This window comes from Mirounga angustirostris, unplaced genomic scaffold (genome assembly GCF_029215605.1).
Source record: "Mirounga angustirostris isolate CCGP_5_RB_7025 unplaced genomic scaffold, mMirAng1.0.hap1 SCAF_5, whole genome shotgun sequence".
Classification (NCBI taxonomy): Eukaryota; Metazoa; Chordata; class Mammalia; order Carnivora; family Phocidae; genus Mirounga; species Mirounga angustirostris.
The window spans coordinates 115,302,606-115,328,602 of NW_026991713.1; the positions used below are offsets into that span (position 1 = coordinate 115,302,606).

General features: G+C 38.0%; 1 protein-coding gene across 1 annotated transcript in view; it reads right to left on the reverse strand.

The window, feature by feature from the left end:
• MYO3A (myosin IIIA) overlaps positions 1-25,997 on the reverse strand; it is a 221,124-nt gene that overhangs the window by 60,676 nt on the left and 134,451 nt on the right. Inside the window, exons 19-24 of the mRNA XM_064590361.1 lie at positions 20,906-21,059; positions 18,606-18,694; positions 16,568-16,697; positions 10,018-10,097; positions 9,477-9,554; positions 6,076-6,281 (exon numbers count right to left, since the gene is read on the reverse strand). Of these exons, the coding sequence (XP_064446431.1) occupies positions 6,076-6,281; positions 9,477-9,554; positions 10,018-10,097; positions 16,568-16,697; positions 18,606-18,694; positions 20,906-21,059 (737 nt within the window). The remainder of the gene's footprint in view (positions 1-6,075; positions 6,282-9,476; positions 9,555-10,017; positions 10,098-16,567; positions 16,698-18,605; positions 18,695-20,905; positions 21,060-25,997) is intronic.

The window sequence follows — 25,997 nt, forward strand, 5'->3', positions numbered from 1 at the left end:
AACTGTCTCTATTTCTCCACTTCCCATTGCTCTGCAGCTCCTGGAATCTGATTTAGTCACATAGTAAGAGGGACTCTTATTTCATCACCTAAGACGTTTTAGTGATGAAATCTAAAGGGATGTCTTCCATCCTAATCCTAAGTGTTTTTTCTGGAGCACTGGATATTGTTGACCCCTTTCTCTGGCTTGAGTGTCCCCACGATTGCATCCCACCTTGTTCCCTGGCTTCTCCTCTCTGTTGGTCTCCTGACATGCCTCATATTTAGACTTGATGCTCAAATGCTAGTGTTCTCAATGTCCCATTTCTTTCTAAGCTCTCCCCACAGGTGTCCCGTCTACATGCAGAGTTCCAACCATTCTACAGTGGATGAGTCCTGAATCTTCATCTTCTGCCCTCTTTACACGAACTCTAAACACATCACCTCTGACTGCCTGCTCCGCACACCACCTGCTCATACCACAGGCACTCCAAACTCAGCAAGTCATCACCTTCCCTCTCCTCTGCTAATTCTTACCCCTGTGAATGATACCAACCCCTTTTCAAAGGTGATAAAGCTAGAAACCTGTGTCATCCTACATTCTTCTCTAGTCTCCATTCAGTGTATCCAACAAGCTTAAAAACTGCTCCGAAATCCATTTCGTTCTCTCTATTCCTACTGTCATTGCCTTGACCTACTTGTCATCTCTTCTCACCCTGCCTTCCATTAATTGCTTTCCAACTGGTCATGTCCACCCTGCTTCCCTCTCCTAGCTCTGTCTGAATTGTCTTAATAAAATGAAAATCTGATCATGTTCTTTCCCGACTTGAAAGTCTCCAAGAACATCCCCAGTTCTAAGCCGTGATGGCAAAAACAGGTGCTTTCAAAGGTTGGGCACAAAACATATGTAATTTGGAGAGCAGAAGAAAGGTTGGAAATGCAAAGGTCACACCTGCCAAAAAGCAGTCATTTAAAAGGAGTTGACATATATGAAGATGGGCATGAAAGCTCCCTCCTCCTCCGTATCCCTGCCTGCCTTTCCAACCTCACCTTGGCTAGTTTCCATGCACAGCTTGAACTCTGGTTATAAAAGCTCTTTAAAATTATGCCAAAAGGCCACGATTGCTCATGCCTCCATGCCTTTGTATGTGTTAATCTCTCGGTCTGTACGTCCTTCATCCTCACGGCTTGTTCCTTTAAGGAAGACTCACTCTTTCAGTATCCTAGAAACTCTCCTTAATGTATCTTTAATGAATAGACTAAGTGGGTTAACTGACATTCTCCTTCCCTGGGTGGATGCACTGACTGGGGTCCACCGCACACTTGGACCTCACGGGTGGTTGCTCTCACTCGGGTGCCTGTGTGCTTCCACTCCTGCCTGGTGAGCTGTGTTTGCTGCCAAACCTGTTTACACCTGCACTTGAGGTGACCAGGTTCAAAAACATATTATGAAGGGCCACCTGGGTGACTCAGTCAGTGAAGTGTCTGGCTTCAGCTCAGGTCATGATCCTGGAGTCCCGGGATCGAGCCTGGCATTGGGCTCCGTGCTTAGCGGGGAGTCTGCTTCTCCCTCTGCCCCTCACCCCGCTTTTGTGCTCTCTCTCAAATAAATAATAAAATCTTAAAAGAAAACCCATATTACATAAATTGATGGACTATGAGTGAAAAAAGCCAGAGAGCTGTTTCTACAAAATTGCATCAAATGCTTTCGTAAGACTTTGTAAAGAAGTGGTCTAAACCCTATGGAAATAAATGTGGATGAAGCTATTACAAAGGGTTGAGGAGAATCTTAAGAAGCAAGAAATATTCAGCTCTATGATTGTTTCACAAATGTCTTTAACTTCCTGCTTCATCTCAAGAAATATTAACTGGAAACCATAAATAAGGGATTATGGATAGCTTATGTAAGAAAGAGTCAATAAACTCTGATTAGTGGACTTTTATTCAAAGAAAAAAATTGAGCCTTATCAAAAGGTTGAAAAATGAATATATGTTCATGTTTCAAGTTAAAATATGATATTTATAGTACATATTTATATATTACTTTTATGATTCTTTGCTTTATCTGAATTTCTACTCTAAGAAGTCTTCCTTTTTCTTCCTCCCTTCCACTATCTCGTCATGCTCTCAGAGTGCCCTGTGCACACTTATATTAAAAATGTCCACTATTCTTTCATTCACTTGATAAATATTTATTGAGTAGCTACTATATGCTAGGGACTCTTCTAAGTGCTGGGGATGCAGCAGTGAACAGCAGATGAGCACCCTTGTCCCTGGAATTTATATTACATTGTATGATAATGTACATAATTAGTTTCCTGTTCCCATAACCAGTCTGTGAGTTTCTTAATGTCAGAGGCTCTTTTATTAATTTTTGGGTGAAGATTTGGGTTAATCTTTTTTTCAAGGACTAGAACACCATGGGTGCTCAATTAAATGTCTGCTGAAGGACTAATGACCAGCCTCTGGGACTTGCTGGGTAAATAACCATCTAGGTAGACCAGTTGCTTTTATGGAGGAAAGCCCCCAGACCCTTGCTTTGTTGCATCCTTTGTTTTAAAGACTTGTTTTAAAACCAACATACTGGCTTTTTCTTTGTTTTTTTTTTTTTTTTTTTTATGGGCTAGCTTCATGGTTTATGTTGTGGGATTCAAGACCACAGCACTGTAGGTACAAAGTAATTTTGGGAGCTTGGGGCTGAGGCAAGAATAATAATGAAAATAATTATAACTAAAATGTATTAATGACATTTGGTTCTATGAAATAAACTACATATACATTATTTCATTTAATGCTCATAACCACATATAGAGTAGATACTATTACCATCATCCCTATTTGCAGATGAGAAAGATTGAGGCTTGAAGCTTAGAGCAGTTACTCAAAGTAACTTTGAACAAGGTCACACATTTCGATAGTGACAGAATTTTCTTTCTTGGATTTTTTCTTTCTTTTTTTTTTTTTTTCCAAATTTGGGTTTTCTGGAGTTTTCTTTCTTTCTTCCCCCCCCGCCCCCCACATTTGGGTTTTCTGACTTCAAAGCATATGTACTTACCTACTTCACTAAACTACTGCCTTCAGTGAGTTCGGCTTGAGTCAGAGCTCTGGTAGCCAAACCACTGTAGACAGGTGCCTAGTGGAAAAACGGAGCTCACTTCGGGGGCTTCTGAGTATAAGGGTTCATTTGAAAAAACTACAGTAAAAACCCTGGGCAAGGTAAGTTGAGGTTGTGTATCTTCCCTTAAGATTATTTCTTTGTCACAAAACGGAAGAGTTTATCTACAACAGAGTAGACAAAGAATCTGATGAATTTTGCATCATACACGGAGGGTAAGTCAAAGGCTAAGGCAGGACAGAGGAGAATGATTTAGTCCTATTTACACCTCCACAGGGCCTTTGCAAATTGTTCTGTCTCCTGAGAGTCTTTGCCAATTTAGATGACAGCTTTCAAATTAGTGATGGAGAAAAGGTTTAGCCTTTTATTTCTGGAACTTCCTGTATTCAGAACAGCTATTCTCGTGTTCTTTGTATACTTAGTGTTTTTCCCCTTCCTCATTTATCATGTAGTAATTTGGTATTCTATATAGCATGGGGCTTTGAAATACATTCACGAATTTATTCTCACTTCTGTCCTTCCAAATAGGCAAATTTCAACTACAATATCATCAAGAAAATAGGTTTAGTTCTCCTTACTGTCCATGTTGTAAAACCATGGATAACTGAAAGTATAAGTTTAATATGGCATTCGAGGCTCTGTCTACATAATTTTAACCTGATCAGTCTTTCCATCTCATCCCATCTTATCTTCTGTCAATTTCTGTCACTTCACTAACATCCACTGTGCTAATCCGGACAAATCAAAGTCCCTCTAGCTTTTGACACGCCAAACAGTATGTTGAGAAGACCTTTCCTGTCTTTTCCACAAACTGTACCTACTATCAGATTCTAGTTTAAACCTTCTTTCCTGATTCTCTTATCAGCCCTCCTGGAGATAATCTTTCTCTTCTCTGATCTCTTGCACTGTGTATATTATTCCCTAGGATCTTGGTATTTATTATTCTGCACTGCTTATTAACTTTCCATATCTATGACTCCAGTAATTTTAAATGGATTGTTAATTCTTGAGGCTCAGCCAGTTTTAAAATATGCTGTCCTCTGCAATGCTTAGCACTCTCCCGGCGTGGAGCACAACATGAGGCTTGAACTCATAATCCTGAGATCAAGACCTGAGCCAAGATCAAGAGTCAGACACTTAACCAACTGAGCCACCCAGGCACCCCAGCTCAGTATCTTGTACCCAAAGAAAAGGTCACTGAAATTCCATAGTAATTATAGTAATATTATATTAATTTTTAAGCAAGTTAAAGATCAACTTCTAAAAAGCAAAAACCATGAAAATCGGTCACATTATGATTTTAATTTGAAATTTGAAACTTCTTGATATCAAGTATTTTTAGGTTCTCTGCGTTCATGTACAGAAAGGAGAATTTACTGATAGCCAATAAGAAATTCCAATATTTTTCATTTCTTAGTTTTGGATATAAAATGGGGTCTGCTTTGCAAGAAGGGAAGTCAGTGATTGGATGCTGGCTCTAATTCTGAACCCTACAGCCTGAGGTTTTAAAGTCTATCTTAAACTACCATAGAGGATTTGCCAATCATGGAAGTCACCATATTTGTGTAACTCTGTTCTCCATCATGAAGAACTGGTAGGGTTTTCTTCATTTCAAGGTGCTCAGAACGAATACCTTTCTTGTCTTTTTTTCTCAATTATAAATCAGAATGACGTATTTATTTACTAGCTTTTAAAAGTTATTTCTTAAAAAACAAGCTAGCAATACTTACTTACTGAATACCTGAATGCTTTCAAACCTGTTTTTTTTTTTTTTTTTAATACCTTTCTTTTCTTTGCCAGGTGCCAAAGGGGAAAAAAGGCAAGAACTTACCATAGATACCTGAATATATGAAAGTCTGCAAAAATAATTAGAATTTTCATTTTATTTAGTAAGGGTCTTGGTTACCCCAAGTGAAAGAATGCTTGACACTAGACAAGATGGTGTTTTGTTTTGTTTTGTTTGGGGGGGGGCATTAGAAACTTTGTTTTGTTCTTAATCCTAATTTGCACACTCTGAAAAAGGCCAGAGAATGTTTTTATAGGGAATTTCTCAAATGCTAGCTTTCACCTGAAAATTGTAATACTTTGGAAGATTGAAGCTTCAAGTTTCACAGCTAATAGTAATCATAGAATTGATAAATATCAGAAACATGGTGTTTAAAATATTAAATATATCAGGTACTAAACCTCTATATCACCACAAATGTATTACTTTATAAAATATATTTAATATATAGCTCAATTCATTTTACATTAATTTCAAATATTAAAAAGGACTTCTTATACCTGAGTCTTTCTGTTTTCTAAATACTGTTATTTGTCGTTTTCTAAATACTGTTTTCTAAATACTGTTACTGAGATAATGTCTCATTTGATCCTTATCACAATTCCACCAGGCAGTCATGACAGATTCATTAAATGAGGGGAAAATGAGGTTCAGTATAGGTCAGAGGTTCTCGATCTCAGCATGGTTAACATTTTAGGCTGGATAATTATTCGCTGTGGGGGGGCTTTTCTGTGCATTGTAAGATGCTTAGCAGCACTCTTGGACTCCATGAGCTAGATGCCAACAGCAACCCCCATCCCATCAGCTGTGACAACCAAAAATGTCTCCAGACATTAACAAACGTTCTTTGAGGGGCAAAAACTCCCCGTTGAGAATCACTGGTACAGCCCAAGGGTCACACAGCATGAGCACTGGGTTGAGAACCCAGACCCTCTAAGTGCTCAGTACAGAAACTTAGGCCTTTCAGTCATCCTGCCCATGACCGGTATCCTATGCAACCACATTGGATCTCCCAGCTGACAACAAAAACTTCCAGCCCCAGTTACCTTCTCTTTCAATGCAAAATCATTTGCAAAAACAAAATGCCTCCGTTCTAGAACAGCTGAGTAATTTTCTTTCCTATTTTGTTTCCTGTAATTCTTCTGATGAATTTCTCTATAAACTGTACTTGGAACCTTGAAAAGAAATCCACGTACCGCTTTATGAAGTTGGAGAAAAGTATCCTATGAGAGTATCCCAGCCTTCGAATTCTTGCTGTTTCCAGAATTCCAGTGTAACGAAGCTGTAGGAGAACTTTCTCTTTGTCATATTTTCTTGCCTGACGTTCGTTATTTGGTTTGATGCAACGGACAAAGTGAGGTTGGCCCACCACCATTTTGGATAACAAATCCATCAGGGAATACTATAACACGCAAAAAAAAAAAAAAAAAAAAAATTTCTCAGCGTAGCATACAGAAACTTAGGGGCTTGCAAGTCTTTCTTTTTATTATAAGAGAAAAACCTCTGAAAACTGGATTTTACAAATGTTCACATTAATTCACAGTCAATGGAGGAAAGTCTGTATTAATGAAAATTTTATTTATAGCATATTTTTAAAAATACAGATTTACTCATAAAAACGTAGGGGCAATAATTCGGAACTTAGCTATTAAAAGGTTGCCTGTACATTCTTAAGGCAACTTTAATTAATAGATGAAATTACTTTTCAAATAATTTGTTTGTAAGTAATTATACCCCTTCATGGAAGCTTGCTGATATATAATATTTAGGCATACGACTTAACTTCTTGCTTATACTATTAATTTCCTTGTCCAATTCTTTCTTTATAGAAAGTATGAAAGTAAGCACTTCAAGGCCTGTCAGGATCATCTCCTGGGTTAAAATAAGAAATGAGAAGTTAAAGCAGTTTACTATATAGGACGTAGGAGTTACGAAAATAAGCAAATTCACTTAAGTACTCTAATCTGCTCTAGCTTGATAATTTTCTTATTTATTTTAGAATTTTCAAAGTCACATAGATAGGAAAACTGTGTGTTCAGCAACAGCTTATTAAAACGGTAGCTGAGGGGCGCCTGGGTGGCTCAGTTGGTTGAGCGACTGCCTTCGGCTCAGGTCATGATCCTGGAGTCCCTGGATCGAGTCCCGCATCGGGCTCCCTGCTCGGCAGGGAGTCTGCTTCTCCCTCTGACCCTCCCCCCTCTCATGTGCTCTCTCTCTCATTCTCTCTGTCAAATAAATAAATAAAATCTTTAAAAAAAAAAATAAAATAAAATAAAACGGTAGCTGATTACAGGACAACTAAGTATAACAGAATAATCACAGCTCACCTAAAAGTGGAAACTCAGAAAATGAGCATGTTAAAGACCAGTGCTGCAATTTACTGGCAAGGTAACGAATGTATGAACATAGTCAGCTGGTGTCGGTTGGGTTTCTTTTAGTGTTGGGAGGAACACAGAAGCCTATGGTTACAAAGCCAGAGCAAGCCAAATACAGAATTACGCAAGTGACAAAGCCTTGGATTTGCTCGGCTTCTTCTTGGGCACCAACACTCAGATGCGATCCTCACACAGCTGGGCTTGCCACTTTGGCGCCCCCTTTTCATGACGTTTATCTGTGAGCCGTCATTCCTTTGGTAGTCCTGCAAGCACCTGCTGGGCGCGGGAGGTACGGAAGGGATACACTTGCCGTTGGCATTCGGAGAAAGAGCCTGCTGCAACTTCGGCACTAGTTTGTCTTAGGAACCAAGGCATGGTGTTTCACTACGTTCATTCTCCGCAGAATGAAAAATAACTTTAAAAAAGTACATTATATCCTCTATGGAATTATCTTCTATCGCTTTTCACTTCAGCCTGAGGAGGACAATGATTTTATGAACTAGTGTTTTTTTTTTTTTTTTTTTTTTTAAAGATTTTATTTATTTATTTGAGAGAGAGAGAGCACATGAGGGGGGGGAGGGTCAGAGGGAGAAGCAGACTCCCCGCTGAGCAGGGAGCCTGACGCGGGACTCGATCCCGGGACTCCAGGATCATGACCTGAGCTGAAGGCAGTCGCTTAACCAACTGAGCCACCCAGGCGCCCTGAACTAGTGTTTTAAAACATACACACAGTGTTGGATGTCACCAACAGTGGACTGATGTTGGTCTTGGATAGCTCACTTAAAAAAGGAAGATAATCTGTAATTCAGCTCTGCCGTGGTCTTGAGGAAAGGTGAATGTACCAGCAGCAAATGTGAGATAGTAAGCATATAAACGTACTACCGTGCTACTCAAAGATGACACACTGTCTGCTATGAGCTTATGACTTGAAAAATATTTAATAAAACTACCCAGCTATTTTTAAAAGAATTTCATGATTCTGTTAGAAAACTGGATTTACTCACTGAACACTTACTTATAGTAAATTTAGCCTAATTTCCTCCCCTTCTCCCGCCTTAAATTATACTATTAATAATTTTCAATTTTTAGTTAGTATTTCCTCCATTTTCATTGGCTGGTTAATATGATTTATTATTTTTTAATTGTTTTTAAAGATCTTATTTGTTTGAGAGAGAGCGAGCGAGTGACAGCATGAGTGGTGGGGAGAGGAGAGGGAGAGGGAGAAGCAGACTCCCTGCCAAGCAGGGAGCCCGATGTGGGGCTTGATCCCAGGACCCCAAGATCATGACCTGACTGAAGGCAGAGACTTAACCAACTGAGCCACCCAGGCACCCCAGTATGATTTTATCAGAAGAGATAAATAAGAACTAACACCAATAACGAGGACAGGGGTGTCTAGAGTTCTTCAGAGCACAGAGGAAGTAAAGTACTTCTTATCTTCCTTTTCTCCCATATTGTCCAGGGAAGACAGGTAAGAAAGGTCACCTTGACCCTATGCTAAGGACACAGTGGCTGACCTTCTTGGCATGTTACTGTGTTTTCCTGGTATTCCTTCTCCTTGCCCCATGCTTATACCAGTTCTTTTTCTTTTGAGGTTTTCATCTTGTCTATGTGCAGGGAGATATGGAATGGACCTGGATGCTCAGCCTTGTCCCATTTGCCCACCCCAAGATCATTTAAGAGTGGGATGGAGAAGTGATAGATAGTTATCATAGCACTGAATTAAAAACTCTGTCAGGTTTTGTTCTAGTGCAAATGCGTTTGGTTCTTTGGACAAATTTAACCAAGGTATAAACTTCCATTAAGATTGACTTAGTATGCAATAATTTTATAGATAAAATATCAAAGCAAACCATCCATAGGTTTTTGACAGTACTCTCTACTATATTCTGTATCTAAAAATAGTAAATGGAATACAATGAGAATTATCTTTTGCTAATAGTACTCTATTATTTATTACTAGCTTTTGATTTGTAACTCTTTTAAAATAAATAACATTCCTGGGGCACCTGGGTGGCTCAGTCAGTTAAGCCTCTGACTCTTGATTTTGGATCAGGTCGTGATCTTATGGGTCATGAATTCAAGCCCCTATCAGGCTTTGCACTGGGCGTGAAGCCTGCTTAGTGTTCTCTTTCTTCATCTCGCTCTGCCCCTCCCCCTATTTGAAAATCAGTCAATCAATAACATTCCTAAGTACAACACACCATCATTTAATATCTTACTCTAAAATATGATGCAACTGTTTGTGTCTTCATGTTGATTGTCTCTGTGGTATGACCTGTGGCTTCTCCACTTTGATCCTACAAAGACCAAGAAAGACAGTGATGCTTCAGTATCCACTGTACTTTATGATCTACAAGAAGCGCATGGAATTTCCTTCAGGTTATCATGGTCTATGCATTCAAATACATAAAATAACAAAAGGTTAATATTTTTACTAGGGTAATTGTTTTGTCAGCCTCATTGGAATTTTAATTGGTCTTGCAGGGAATGTGAATGTCTCAGACCTTAGCTAATATATTTTTAGGTGGTCTTACTGTAACATTAAAATGAGCTATAAAAGAAGAGTTAAGAAGGTATCACAAATTCATGATTATTTCAGTGGCTAGCAGTAATATGAACATAACATAGCTGTTTAAGCAGAAAAGAAAGATCAAAGGGAGAAAACCTAAAGTAAAATGCTGTTTACTTTTAGGAACACACAAACACTGTTGTAAAGGTTAGATTTTTACACTCACTGTCATGCAAGATGCATTTTCTTACCTTTGTCAAGTTGATTGATTTTTCTGAATTCCTCATTTGATAATTTATTATATTTCTAGTTTTAGAATGTGGCAGATTACCTATAGGAATGTGGATGAAATTAATATACATTTTTAGTCTTCAATCACTAGAAGACTTTCCTCATTTACTTAAGTATTAAAATAAACATTGTTGATGCCACAATATTCATCCTTGGTTAAGTATTTATGAGAAATTTAAGGATAAAATATTACATAAAAATTTACGACAAATTTTAAGTTCAGAAAAAAAAAACCCAGCTTTGAGATTAGAAAAAATACAGGTAAGTGTTGGATTTCCTTTAACTGCTACAAGATATGGTGTGATTCTGATAAAGGGAACAATTTGCTTCGTGTGTGTGTGTGTGTGTGTGTGTGTGTGTTAAATGGCATCTGAGATTTTTTTTTAATGCAAAGGTAAGCTTTACAACGGGCCTTAAAAATCATACGGATTATTAATTCATGTGAAATGGTTATAAGAAAATCAAGAATGGTTGAGAGTAATGGATATGTTCAATCTAACATTCAGAAATAGTGCCTGTTACTAGGGCTACTTAAATGTGCACAACCTGAGGTTGTGAAAATATTCTGGTGTAGTGAAAAGTTATGGCCCCAGAAGCCAGGAAGACCTGTGGTACTTAAATCGTGTTGCCCGCGGATCATTTACTTAGTCTCTGAGTTGCATTTTGAAACCATATAATGGGGATAATGCTGTCTGCCTCACAGAATTTTGATGACATGTGACAGTCTAGTACATGGTGGGCACCCAGAAATGTTAGTTCATTTTCTCTCCTGTCCCACCTCTCACCAAGCAAAATAACCAACCAAGCCACAATCCAAGAGTTCATCATCCCAACAGTAATGTTCAAATCTATCTCCAGAATTCAGTATCACTTGAGAAAGATTACTTCTTTTCACTCTCATTCTTTTGGGTGAGAAGCAGAGGCTACATGTTTTTTGTTTGTTTTTTAGAGAGAGAGTGTGTGTGTGTGTGCATGCCAGGGGTGGGGTGGGGACAGAGGGAGAGGGAGAGAGAATTACAAGTAGGCTCCATGCCCAGCACGGAGCCTCAGGCAGGGATCAACATCCAGACCCTGAGACCATGACCTGAGCCGAAATCAAGAGTCAGGCGCTTAACCAACTGAGCCACCCAGGTGCCCCAAGGCTACATGTTTTTGACAAATCCTTCACATTCTTTGTGGTGGCGAAAGCCTGGCTCCAAAGTGATGATGCTGGTGGGACCCTGCCTGGGATTTAGCTGGCAGTGCCTCTGCTGTGCTGTCGTCCCCCTTCCCTCGTTACCAAGAAAAGTGCCACGCTGGGCTGCACGCTGCACTGTTCACTCTTCAACTGTGAAACTTACTGCAGATAGCAGAGTGGACAGACATAGTAACACATGGTCTTCAGAGAGGCAGCTGTGGACTTTCATTTGTTTTTTTGTTTTTTTTAAGGGAAAGTTTTAGAAAAACATTACCAAAATTACTATAGACTTATACAAAGAACTAGTAGCACATTAATTAGAATAGACCCATTACTTAATAGATACCATTACTTAATATTAGCCAAATAAGAACTAAAAATTTAAGTTTTTCTGAAAACTAAAAAACTAGAGGAAATTTACTAAGGGATTAATAATTTCAATGTAACAAAATTTATACACCAGTCATCAAATTATTTAACAACAAAATAAACGAAAGCCTTTTTTTTTTTAAACGAAAGCCTTCTAAAAAATTCATTAATGCATTTCAACAGGAACTAAAATTAGCATAGATCTTAATTTCAGAAAATATATCCACTTTGCCTTTATAGTTGACCTGATGAGCAAACCTGTAATAAACCAAGGTAGAGATGTGAGCTGCAAGGCATTGTGGTACATTTCCTCCTAATAATGGCTGAACTGTATTTCATATTTAAAGTCATACATGCAAAGGGTTATCTTAGAATCTTGGAGACAGCATAATACAGAATTGGAAAACCCAAACTTTCAAGCCCACTTCTAAGACTTCCCACAGGAACAACATTGGGAAAGTTGCTCAACATTTCCAAGACTCAATGTCTCATCTGTAACAGTAATTCCTCCTCAGAGTGTTGCTATTAGGAGTAAATAAAAGTAGTCAGCCCAGTGCCTAGCACATTGCAACTTCTAAACAAATTTATGTATTATTATTGTTGTTATCATTATTATTATGTTTGCATATTAGGTGAATATAAAATCCAAATGCCTCTGATAGCTTTGAGATTCAGTCACTGAAACATCTTTGATTATGAAATTCTCTTCTCCCTGGCTAATGAAACATGGTTCTGCTGATAGTCAGGAGACAGAACATAGTATTGAGAACCTGGTTGCATATTTTATAAGGGTAAAAAACATGAGATTAGGTGCACAGACGCAGTTGGTGGATATAGAAAGAGATGACAATTGTTAAAGTCAAAACTGAAGACATTTGCTTCTGGGCATGATAAAGTAACACAGACTGAATTAACTGAAATAACAACAACAACAAAAAAATACAAAATATATGAGGTAACCGTTTTTCTTCCTTTTCATTTTTTATTGTAAAACTTACATAACATAAAATTCAGCATCTTAATCATTTTTAAGTGTATAGGTCAATAGCATTACATACATTCATAATCCGCCATCCATGTCCATAATTTTTTTCATCTTGTAAAACTGAAACTTTATACCCCTTAAATACTAGCTCCCCATTCCTACCATCCCCAGTCCCTGGCAATCATGATTCTGCTTTCTGTCTCTATGATTTTGACTGCCCTAAGTACCTTATTCTGAAGAATCATACAGTATTTGTCTAGGAATAACAGTTTTCATATATTTTGCATCAAGCAGTACAGGACACTGATCCCTGAGTGAGGGGAAACAAATGAGGTGAGCCCTATGGTGACCCCAGTTTCTGTCTAAAGAGATTTTACACTGTAAGGAGGGGAACCCAGGTGAAGACTAGGGAAAATAACAGATGTAACCAATAGAATACACATCAAATGGTAGAGTCAGTCAAACCCAACATATCGATAGTTTGATCACCTCAATTAAAAGGCAGAGATTGTCACAATTTAAAAAGGCCCAAGTACATGCTGTCTACAAAACAAACAAACAAAAAACACTTTAAATACAAACACAAAAATAAGATGAAGTTGAAAGTATAAAAAAAGATATATCATTCAACCACTAATCCTAAGAAAGTTGGAGTCTCCATCAGGCAAAGTAGATTTCAGAGCAAAGAATATTACCAAGGATAAAAATAATAATAATAAAGGGGTCTAGTCATCAAGAAGCTATAATAATTCTAAATGTTTATGTGTCCAATAATAGATCTTAAAAACACATGAAGCAAAAGCTGATAAAAATAAAAGACAAAATAGATAAATTGAATTATAATCAGATATTTCAAAACTCTTCTCTCAGTAACTGGTAGAACCAGGAGAGAAAAAAATAGTAAGGATATAGAAGATTTGACCAATACTATCAACCAAGTTGATCCAATTGACATTTATATAACTCTCCATCCAACACAGTGGAAAATACATTATTTTTAAGTGTAAATGAAACATAAAATAAGATATGCCATATTCAGGGCCATTAAAACATGTCTCAGTAAATTTAAATGGATTAAATCATACAAAATATGCTTTCTGAGCACTATGGAATTATATTAGAAGGCCACAACACAAAGATATGGAAGATCCCAATATTTTTAGAATTGAAATATAATACTCATAAATAGTCCATATAAGTACTTATATTAGAAATGTTTTCTTAAATCAATGACCTAAGGTCTCACCTTAGAAATTAGAAAAAGAAGACAAAATAAAACCCAAAGTAAACAGAAGAAAGGAAACAAAAATGAAAAAGCCCTCCCCCTGCCCCCCTAGGGAAGAAAGAAAGAAAAGAAGAAGGAAAAAAAAAATCAACAAAATAGAAAGCAAAACCAATAGAGAAAATCAGTGAAACTATAAACTATATGCTGGTTCTTTGAGAAGATCAGTAAAATTGACAAATCTCTAGAAAATCTATCAAGAATAAAGTGAAAGAGGACACAAAAGATTCAGATCAGGAATGAGAGAGCTGATAAAACTCCAAGATCTATAGATATTAAAGGATAATAAGGGAACATTATCATCAACATTATGTTAATGAATCTGACTACATAGATGAAACAGATAAATTTCTTAAAAGATACAACCTACTAAAGCTCATTCAAAAAATTAGATAATTAAATATCCTTATATTTGTTGAACAGTTTGAATTTGTAGTCCAAAACCTACTCACAAAAAACCCCTTCTGGCCCAGATGGCTTCACTGGTGAATTTATAAAGGAATTCAGAAAGAAATAATACTCACTCTACTTTTCCTGAAAATTGAAGAGGAAGCAATACTTCTCAATTCATTCGATGAGGCCAATATTACTCTGATCCCAACATTAGAAAAAAATTAGAAGAAAACTATAGCCCAATATCCCTCATGAACACAGACGCAAAAATTCTTAACAAAATGTCGGAAAATTTAATCTTAGCAATACATAAAAGTCCAGTGCATCGTGACCATGTCAGGTTTTTCCCAGGAATAAAAAGTTGGCATAACATTCAAAAATCAATCAACATAACTCGTCATATTTACAGATTAAAAAATAAACGAATTAACATCTCAGTAGATGCAAAAAAAGCATCTGACAAAATTCAAACATGTATACCTGATAAATATTCAGAAAACTAGGAATAGAAAGAATTTCTCCTCCTGAGAAAGAACGTCTATGAAAAACCTACAGGTGACATCATATTTATTGGGGAAAAATTGAAAGCTTTCCCTCCAAGATGAGGAATGAGGCTAGAATGTTCACTCTTAAGCACCTGTATTCAATATTGCATTGGTGATTCTAGCCAGTGCAACCAGGCAAGATGAAGACATAAAAAGTAAACAGAATGGAGAAGAAAGGGCAAACTCTTTTTTCACAGATGACATGATCATCTAAATATCCTATGGAATTTACGAAAAAAGCTACTCTAATAAATAAGCTTAGCAACACTGCAGGGCGAATGATCAATACACAAAAATCAACTGGATTTCCATACACTAGCAACAAACAGAATTTAAATTAAAATTACCATTTATAATAGCATAAAATGTGATATATTAGCAGATAATTTGACAAAGATATACAAGACTCATACACTGGAAACTACAAAATATTGCTGAGAGAAATTAAGGAAGACTTAAATAAATGGAGACTATATTGTGCTCCCTGATTGGAAGACCCAATATTGTGAAGATATCAATTCTGCCAAAATTAATCAATAGCTTCAGTGCATCCCAATCAAAATCTCACCAGGATTTTTGGTAGAAATCGACAAGCTTATTCTAAAATTTATATGGAAAAGCAAAGGAATTATAATTGCCTCGACAACTCTGAAAAAGAACAAGAGTTGGGTAGCTTATACTACCTGATTTCAATTTTTTTAAAAATAAAGTTACAGTAATCAAGAAGTGTAGTACTGCCATAAAGACAGACAAATATCAGTGAAAAGTCTAGAAACAGACTTACATTCAATTGATTTTCAACAGGGCACCCAAGCAATTCAATGGGGGAAAGAACAATTCTTTCAACCGATGGTGCTAGAACAAATGGAGAGGGGTCAGGAGTGGTGGTGGGAAGGATTCCAGAGTGATGAGGAAACATCATCTGGGGGTGATGAATATGTTCACTCACTACTGAATGTGGTGATGGTGTTTATGCCTGTCAAAAACTCATCACATTTTACTGTCTAAACACGTGCTATTTATTGTGCCAGTTATATCTCAATAAAACCGTAAAAAGAAATGCAAAATAATACCAATAAAGAAAAATAACCCAAACTACATTTCTTTTCTACTTAAAAGCAAATGCAAACATGTATATCGTTGGGTGGAGCAAACACATGTAAGCTTTTAGTCAATAAGACAGAGCTCACTAAACCTATAGTCTTTTTTTAAAGTTTATTTTATTTTATTTATTTATTTGACAGAGAGAGAGACAGCCAGAGAGGGAACACAAGCAGGGGGAGCAAGAGAGGGAGAAGCAGGCTTCCTGCAGAGCAGGGTTCCTGATGCGGGGCTCGATCCCAGGACCCCGGGATCATGACCTGAGCCGAAGGCACATGCTTAACCATCTGAGCCACCCAGGTGCCCCTAAACCTTTACAGTCTTAAAGTACCACCCCAAAGCTGCCCAGTCCTGAAACAGAGGTCATTCTGAACTCTTTAGAGGTGAGCATATTCTTCTAGTGAGTAGTTAAAATACCACCATATTTTTTGGTCAGTTCTTCAGACACTTTTCTTTATTGAAAACCTAGTTTGTTTATACTTATTTTTACATGTTCTTCAGACAATCTGGGCAGAATGTATTAAAAAATGCGTATTTAGTGAGCTAAAAACAAACCAACATAAAGAAATTGAGGATTATACTCATGGAAAGCACAGCCAGAAACTACTGGATTGGGCCTGAGGAACTTTCTCAGTTAAAGGAAATTGCCTTAGCTTACCTGTTTTTGTCAGAGGGTGATTGACTAGTTGCCGAATCACACTGTTTTCTGATGACCTCAAAAGCAGCACAATATCAGTTGGAAGACTGTCTCTATTTTTAGCTAAGAACCCATTTGCATTATAGAGGACCTGTTGATAAAGTATATTTCAGTATCACAAAGGATGTCATTCTCATTATCATCACCATCAACAGCGGCAGAATCATCAATAGGTATTTGTTGAGAACTTCCTCTGTGCTGAGCGACAGGTACACAAAGATTTATAAAGGTAGTCCTTTACAACTTGGTTGGAAGAGCAAACTTTTCCAGGTCTAGAGTATATTTTGTCAGAGAGAAATCTGTGTCTTGCTAATTTATTTGGGTTAAAATCATAAAAAAGGTTTGATCCCTCTCATTTATTATGTTGGAAATTTGGTAGTGTTTCCTTTCTCTGTTTGGAGGGTTGAGAGTGACGTAAAGGAGGCACCCTGGGCCATCAAGGGATTCTCGTTTCTATGATAACTGATTCACGTGCAATGAACTGGCCATTATAGATTTTCGTCTCTGTAAGTAGTATGGTCTAAGTACACTATGAGGATTCATGTTTCTGGCACTTCTAAATAATTTTAAGACTTTCTAAAGATCAGTGTGACCCAAAGATTTCTGTAGGATGGATGATCTAATATGGTTGTTGTTATGGGTTGAATCGTGTCCTTCCAAAATTAATATGTTGAATTCCTCATCCCAAATGTGACTGTATTTGGATAGGGTCTTTAAGGTGGTAATTAAGGTTAAATGTGGTCCTAGGGGTGGGACCCTAATCCCATAGGACTGGTATGCTTGTAAGAAGAGAAAGACACACTGGAGATCTCTTTCCCCCGTCAATTACCCAGGTAAAAGGCCACATGAGAACACTGTAAGAATGCACCCATCTGCAAGACAGGGAGAGAGCTCTCACCAGACATCGGCCTTGCTGGCACCTTGATCTTGGACTTCTAGCTTCCAGAACTGTGAGAAAATAAGTTTCTGTGCTTTAAGCCACCCATCCTGCATTATTTTTCTTATGACAGTCCAAGCAGACTAATATAGCTGTTAAAAACAACTGGATAAAATGATCATAGGAAATTCTTAATGGATGTTTTTAGAAAAGGCTTATTTGGAAAAATCATATGCTGAACACCATGGGAGAGGCCAAAACTAAAATCGTTAAGGTAGATTTTTTTTTCAGTGACAAAAGTCTGTGGAATATTGAAGTCTGTGGAATAGAGAAGTCCTAGTAGACCTAAATCTTCCAGGTTCTGTGTTATTTCATTTTGTTCATGTATTTCTCATTCTATGTGTTTCTTTCTTGATTTTAATATCTTCTCAGTCCTCCAATATTTACAACATCATTGTGAAGGAATGACCTGTTATTCTCTGTGGAAGGGAAACAGAGCATCCTTGGGTTTAGGACAATATATCTGAGGTTTGCTCTGCTGTGGGAATGTGCATCTATCAATGCATAAACTTCCAACTGCTGAACAGTCCATTAGTCAACGCCACCTAGGATAGCACCATTACCCGACAACACCTCCAATCTGGCACTTTCTCCTGTTGGGTAGGAGGAGAGACAAAGGCTTCTGTGGAGAGAGAAGTACCTCAAGTCTATAAAAGGCAGTTTATACAAAAGGTTCCCACCTATCATGAAAAGAAGGAAAAAGTAGGTCCCCATTGCCAGCCAATCTCATCCAAAGCCAGATCTTATGATCAGAAAGATGGAAGCTTTGATACTTGTCTTTCTCTTTTCTTTTCTTTCTTGTTTTCCCTTAGTTTCTTAATAAAAATTCCTCTAGAAAAACTATAAGACTGTGTTTGAAAAAGTAGGAGAAGGATTTTTTGTTCACTTTTTCAGGACAGAGTGTAGGAAGCTGGAGAACAGACAGGGCCAGATTGGGGCAGAAACAGGTGGCTATCTCATTATAACCATCTGTAAATATTTCGGGCCATAGTTTTCATGTTTATCATTATTATTTGATGAAAGACTAAGAGAAACTCAGTCATAATTCTTCACAGTTCTTACCTTTCCTGCATAGTGGTGAATTCCAAAACTAAGTTCCATTCTTTTGGGCCTCCAGAAGTACTGTGATTTCAGGTTACCTTCAAATTTTTCTATAGGAAAAAAAATTGAACTCCACTATCAAGCCATGTAAGGAGATCTTCAGAAAATACTGATTGACAGAATCATCTCTTTCACTATAAAATGGACAATGTGCAGTGAAAAGACAATTTTATATAGCTGATAAATGAGATTAGGAGCACAAATGGTGAGACTAAACTCAAGATCATGAATTTAACCATTCTATTATGATTTAGAGCAGCAGTTCTTAAACCTTGGCAAGCAACAGAACCCACCCCCCCCACCGGCCCCAGAGGACCTATTAAAACACAGAGTTTCTGACTTAGTAGGTCTGGGAGTGGGGGGAATCCGAGAAGGATTCTACTTGGAAGTAGAGGAAGGAAATTACCTGAGATGAACTGATCAAAGAGGTTTGTGAAACCCAGTTTGATGTGAAGCCATGAGCCTAGAAATTTGGTATTCTGGCTCTCCTTTCTATTAGAATAAGTTATTACTGATTACATAGGAAAAATGTAGGGTCATAAAGGCAGTTACAGTCCTATAACAATTGTGTCACCTTCAGAGAATTTTTTACTCCACGTCCTAGAAGGGACATTTTAACCTCAAAAATCAAGTGACTGCTACGAGACAATTTTCCCCAGAACTTTGGGGTTGTTTTGTTTTCCATCAGTACTGTCCAATTAGAGGAGAGAATAAGCCAATGAGTGAGTCAGCAGGAAGCAACATCACAGACTTACTGGTAAGAAACAGACTCTATCACCCAAAGTAAATGAGAGAAAATGTGAATCCAAATTTTCTGCAAATATTTATTATACATAATCAATATCTCCAACCATCAGGGAATACAGTATTTCTACATTAAAAAATGATTTTTTTTACTTGAACAAGCTAAAGTTTTATTTTTTAATCTAAGGAGTAAGACGTTTTTAATTTTAACCATTTTAGATGATAATCTTTTAAACATCTTTGCCTTCTCAAACAGAAAAAATGAATATGTTTATGCTTTCTTTGATGACTCAGGATTATTGTGAATATTTATTAATGTACTGTAATTCAGAGATTATTAAAGTATTGGAGGCTATTTGCCTCTATTAGTCAAGTGCCTAGATGAATTTATTTCCTTCTCATTAGCTATCTCTTTTCAAATTCCAGAGCTGGCCTTTTGCCCTGCCCTTAAATTTCTAATTTGGGGCTAGGTAGTTTCTTTTTCAGGGAGGGGGGCCTTGATAATTTCTAAGGTTATTTCTAACATAAGATCCTATGACTGGGGCTCTACCAATGTAAGAAGTCCAATATCAAACTTGTTTAATTCATCACTAAATGTTTCACCCTATTTTTTTTAATTTAATTTTATTATGTTATGTTAGTCACCATGCATTACATCATTAGTTTTTGATGTAGTGTTCCATGATTCATTGTTTGCGTCTAACACCCAGTGCTCCATTCAATACGTGCCCTCCTTAATACCCATCAGTGGGTTAACCCATCCCCCTCACCTCCCTCCCCTCTAAAATCCTCAGTTTGTTTCTCAGGGTCCATAGTCTCTCATGGTTCATCTCCCCCTCCAATATCCCCCCCTTCATTTTTCCCTTCCTACTTTTTTTTTTTTTTTAACATATAATGTATTATTTGTTTCAGAGGTACAGGTCTGTGATTCAACAGTCTTACACAATTCACAGCGCTCACCATAGCACATACCCTCCCCAGTGTCTATCACCCAGCCACCCCATCCCTCCCACCCCACCCCCCACTCCAGCAACCCTCAGTTTGTTTCCTGAGATTAAGAATTCCTCATATCAGTGAGGTCATATGATACATGTCTTTCTCTGTTTGACTTATTTCGCTCAGCATAATACTCTCCAGTTCCATCCACGTCATAGCAAATGGCAAGATTTCGGTTTTTTTTGATGGTTGCATAATATTCTATTGTGTGTGTGTGTGTGTGTGTGTGTACCACATCTTCTTTATCCATTCATCTGTCGATGGACATCTTGGCTCTTTCCATAGTTTGGCTACTGTGGACATTGCTGCTATAAACACTGGGGTAAATGTACCCCTTCTCACCCTATTTTAAACATTCACTGGTCCAGATATTAGACCCAAAGCCTCTTCTTTAAAGTTACATATGCAGGCTTTGTGATAGCTATTTTCTCCCAGATAATTAAAAAAATTCTTTTTAAGTCATTCAGAGCATTATACAACTGAAGCAAAAAACAATGCAGACATATGTATTTAAAACTCACCCACAAGAGTCTGGTCAGTGGCCTTGGGAAATTGACTTTCTTCATCGAGTAGGGATAGTAGACCCATTGGCTTCTGCAGAAACATATCTAGGAGGGGCAGGTTATCTTCATATTCAATCACTCTGGCATTAACACCTTCATTTAGGTATTCATTCTATAACAGGACACGATACATAGAAAAAATTCACTAAAAGATTTGTGAATTGTGAAATTGTGAATTTGTGATAGGTAGCTTGACAGTAATTACCACGAACTTTTTTTTACACATATTATAATAAATTGCTTCCTATGACATTGCCATTAAACTGAGGCTATCGTTTTATTTTTCTTTCCCCAAAATTGCTACTTCATTAAAGTCAGCGGTGGCTCAGGGTAATAATAAAAAGTTTCTAGTCTCTATACCAGAATTATAGACATCTTAGGCTTTCAAAATGCAAGAGAACATGTTGGTAACAAGCAGTAATAAAGTTACACTCCAGAATTTATAGAATATCAATTAGGTATATCTTAGAGTTACATTTCCCCCAATTTAAACTTTTGATCTAGTTTCAGAAATGGATCTCTCAAGAACATTTACTTAACTTCTCAGTCACCGTGACATTTACATTGTTAGTAGGTGGACAAGTGGGTCATAGGAACAACAAGTGGATTTAGAACCAAGAACACAAAGGTTCATATCCGAGCTCTGCCTCTTAACTAGCCATATAATCCTTTGGAAATTTCTTTTACTCTGTAATCTCCCACTGCCTCATTTATCACATGGAGGAAATGATCTCCATCTAACAAAGTAAATCTATCTGGTACATTAATAATCAGTTGCTGTTGAGTATACTATAAGATGCATAAAATAAAAACGACAAATAACAATTAGTGTTAAGATCATGGTGCCCGAACAACACAGATGTTGATGATTTTTTTTGCTAAAGGGGCATGAAGAGCTGTGCTCTTGTTCTGTTTATGACTCTTCCCTCACACTGTGCCCCTCCCCCAGTGCTACACTTTGTAAGGGGACATGCATGACCCCTGGAAGACTTGTAGTCATGCTCCCATGCTTGGCACTCACCGGTTCTCAGGTGACCAAGCAGCTATCACTGGGAAGCGTATGAAACAACTCTTGACTTGGGCAGAATATCCTGCACCATTCATAAATATAAAATGACAGGCTCTTTTCATTATTATTTTAACTTAAAAAAAAATCTTTTTTTAAGGAGGCTCCACGCCCAGGACGGAGCCCAATGTGGGGCCTGAATTCACAACCCAGAGACCAAGACCTGAGCTGAGATCAAGAGTTGAAAGCCTAACTGACTGAGCCACCCAGGGGCCCCTTCATTATTATTTTAATATATTCTTTAATTCATTAAAGATTTTCATTAAACATCTCATAATAAGGCACCGTGATGGGTGATAAAGAGATGTTTTAACACAAACTCCCTGTCCTCAGTGGATTTAAGATATAACTTGAGTGATAAGGTTAGTAAATAAATACTCAAAATGCAAGGTAACATATGATAGATAAACAATATGTACAATGTATTATAAGGAGTTCAGAGAAAGAGAATTTATTTCCAGCAACTTTGTGGAGCAATTAGCCAATGGCAGGTGGGGCATTTGATAAGCCTAAACTTTTTTTTTTTTAAATTTATTTGAGAAAGAGAGAATGAGAGACAGCACGAGAGGGAAGAGGGTCAGAGGGAGAAGCAGACTCCCTGCTGAGCAGGGAGCCCGATGTGGGACTCGATCCCGGGACGCCAGGATCATGACCTGAGCCAAAGGCAGTCGCTTAACCAACTGAGCCACCCAGGCACCCAAGCCTAAACTTTTAATCAGTATTTTGGAGTCTTATGAAATTGAAATCTCATTTCAAGGGTGTCACCAGGAAAACTAAATGTACATTTTTAATACAAAAAACTAATATGTAAAAATTTGGCAGTGCCCTTTGGCCTAAAAGGTAGATCACCTGAAGGTCATTTAGTTTAGCCAGTACATAAAAATAGAAACAATGTCTGGAAGTTTCACAGCTTTTGCATTTGAAGGTAACCTTGGGAGCAATATGCAGACCCAGAATGACTTTACTAGTAGACACATCAGGCTGACAGCACATTACAGCTTAAATGACAACTGCAAAGTTCAGAAGAGGTTTTGTATAGAAAGCACACAAGGTTAAGGTCTAAATCAATGCATTTGTCATTTCTATTTGCCTGTGTCAAAATCCACGGAACGCTTTTGTGGCAGGTCAGACAGAACAGAGATGAGTAACTTGGAAAACAACGGGCCCCCCTCAAAGATACTTGTTAGTATTATGGACTCCAGGCAAACCAACGGAGAGAACATCCTATTACTCAGGATTTATAAAGCATTTTTAGTACAATGAGCCTGCCTAAAACAGATTATGTATTTTTATAGCGGTTATGACGTCAAGATACTTAGTTGTTTTTAAGCATAAGTGGAGAAACGAAGCTCGTATAACTTTTTTTTTTTTTTAAAGATTTTATTTATTTGAGACAGAGAGAATGAGAGAGAGCACATGAGAGGGGGGAGGGTCAGAGGGAGAAGCAGACTCCCTGCCGAGCAGGGAGCCCGATGCGGGACTCGATCCAGGGACTCCAGGATCATGACCTGAGGTGAAGGCAGTCGCTTAACCAACTGAGCTACCCAGGCGCCCCTCGTATAACTCTTAAGAAAGTCCTCTGCTATGCCCTGTACCTTAAAAATACATTTAGAGCAGAAGGTAAGTGGAGTTATTAACTGCAGTAAAGGACTGTTTAGCATATATTACCTCTGCTCTGAGTTCCCTTTTGAGAAGGGCAGGTGAATAATTATTTAAGTATAAATCAAGGAAGTGAGGGAAATCAGAAGACTTGGATGTTAAGGTGGCTTCATGCCTGAGTCGAGAGCTTGCTTGTTTTTCATTGAGTTTTCAGTGTGATTTGGAAAAAGGACACGGTGGCAAGAAAGCCCATGGAAGGTGCCCCGACCCACAGCTCTGGCCTAGGTACAGGGCTAAAATGTCACCGCAGGAGAGAGTCTCGATGAAAAAGTTGAGTCCTCAGCCTCACACAGCAGCATGGAAATGTGGCTCCCATAGGCTGAGAGGCTGCAAGCTTCCACGTGGCTTGGAAGGTGGGTGGGAACGTGAGCTTTGCCCCCTCCGCCCAGACTGTCACACGATGCAGGATGGACTCTGACCTCCTCAGAGAGACCTTCCCCCATCACCCAGACTAATTCAACAACCCTCCTTCTTCTGCTGGTCACTCTCTATCCCTCCTCCATCATGTTTTAAATTCTTTCACGGCATTTCTAGCATTTTTACTGGTTTATTATTCGCCCTCTCTTGTTAGATGGGAACTCCAAGAGGACAAGCACTTTTACTCACCTCTCTATTATGGAGCTCAGTTTCTAGGGAGACCTGAGCATGTTAAATAAATGATTGCGTGTTAAAGATTGAACTGTCCCCTCCCCACCCCCAAGTTCATAGGTTGAAGCCCTCAAATCCAATGTGAATTTGGAGATTGGGCCGTTCAGGAGGTAATTAAGGTCAAATGAGGAAATCAGGGCAAGGCTGGAATCCCACAGGGTGAGACCCCAGGGAGGCGACTGCGCGGAGTGAAAGCCATGTGAGGTCACAGGGAGAAGGCAGCCATCTGCAAGTCCAGGAGTCCGGCCTCAGAGAAACCAAACCTGTCCCTGCTTTGATCTTAGACTTCTAGCTTCCAGAACGGTCAGGAAATAAACTTCTGTTGTTTCAGTTCCCCAGTCTGTGATATCTTATGGCAGCCCCAACAGAGGAATACATGAGCTTTCTGGATTCCTTTTGTTAAAAGTCATTTTGAAAACCTGTTTTCCAGATAGAGGAAGACTGGAGTGAAAACAATAAATCATGTGTGCATGCGTAATCCTCAGCTTCTGATTATAAATATAATACATGCTCATATAAAATTTAAAATACGGAAAAACTATGAAGACCTCAAAATTCACATACAAATTCATCTCCTCTAAATGCTTAACAATTAGGGGAATCTTTTTAGTCTTTCTCTATGCATAATATTTTTGATAACAAAAATTATGCTGTTTATTCAATTTTAATTTTACCTTATTTCCTTTGACAAAATGGAATGGAGAACACGTAATTAATATATTTTCATGAACATTATTTGAATGGCTACCAAAGATTATATACTGTAGTTTTCTATTCCATTTTCTTATTTGGGGACATTTTAGATTATTTCTTTAACTATTTATTTTTTATTTTTTTTAAGTAATCTCTATACCCAGCGTGGGACTTGAACTCACGACCCTGAGATCAAGAGTCCCATGTTCCACCAGCTGAGCCAGGCATGTGCCCCCTATCTATTTTAAATAGTGCTCTGATGTACATCTTTGTGCACCAAGTTTTTCTGTATTTTGGATTTTATCTTTAGGACAGATGAGCTGGTCAACTCATAAATGTTTTACAGGCTCCTGATGAGCATTTCTAGATTGATTGCTTTTAAAGCTTGCAGCAATGTGCTTTCTAATCAGCACTGCATACATACTCCTATGTGTACGCACTTGCTGCATCCTCGCCCGCACTGAATATTCTCATTAAAAACCTTTTTCTGGTATCTTTGATAGGTGAAAATGATAGCACATTGTTGCATGTGCGTTTCTTTGACTAGATCTTAAACTACTTAAGAAGATAGTTCGGAGGGGAAATAAAGTAGATCTATGCCTAACACATTACACAATGACTGCCAGCTACTATGAGGAGTGTTATTATTCTGGAACAGATAATAATAAACATAATTTAACTTCTTCTTGGGCTCAGAGATAACATCACACCCCCGTCCCTTGTTGTGATATTGCTGAAGATTCATGAAGCTAGAGATCAGAGTTAAGCAGAGGAAAAGCTCTTCACTGAAAACATCCCCGATGTCAAGTTAACTTGTTCCTGTCTCTTTCTTATTTGTTTCTACATGTTCTCCTGGTCATGTGCTATCACTATCTTCCTTAGCAATCATTCCTGAGGACACCTGGCTAGTTTAGTCAGCAGAGAATAAGCCTCTTGATCTCGGGGTTGTAAATTTGAGCCCCATGGGGGGTGTAGAGATTACTT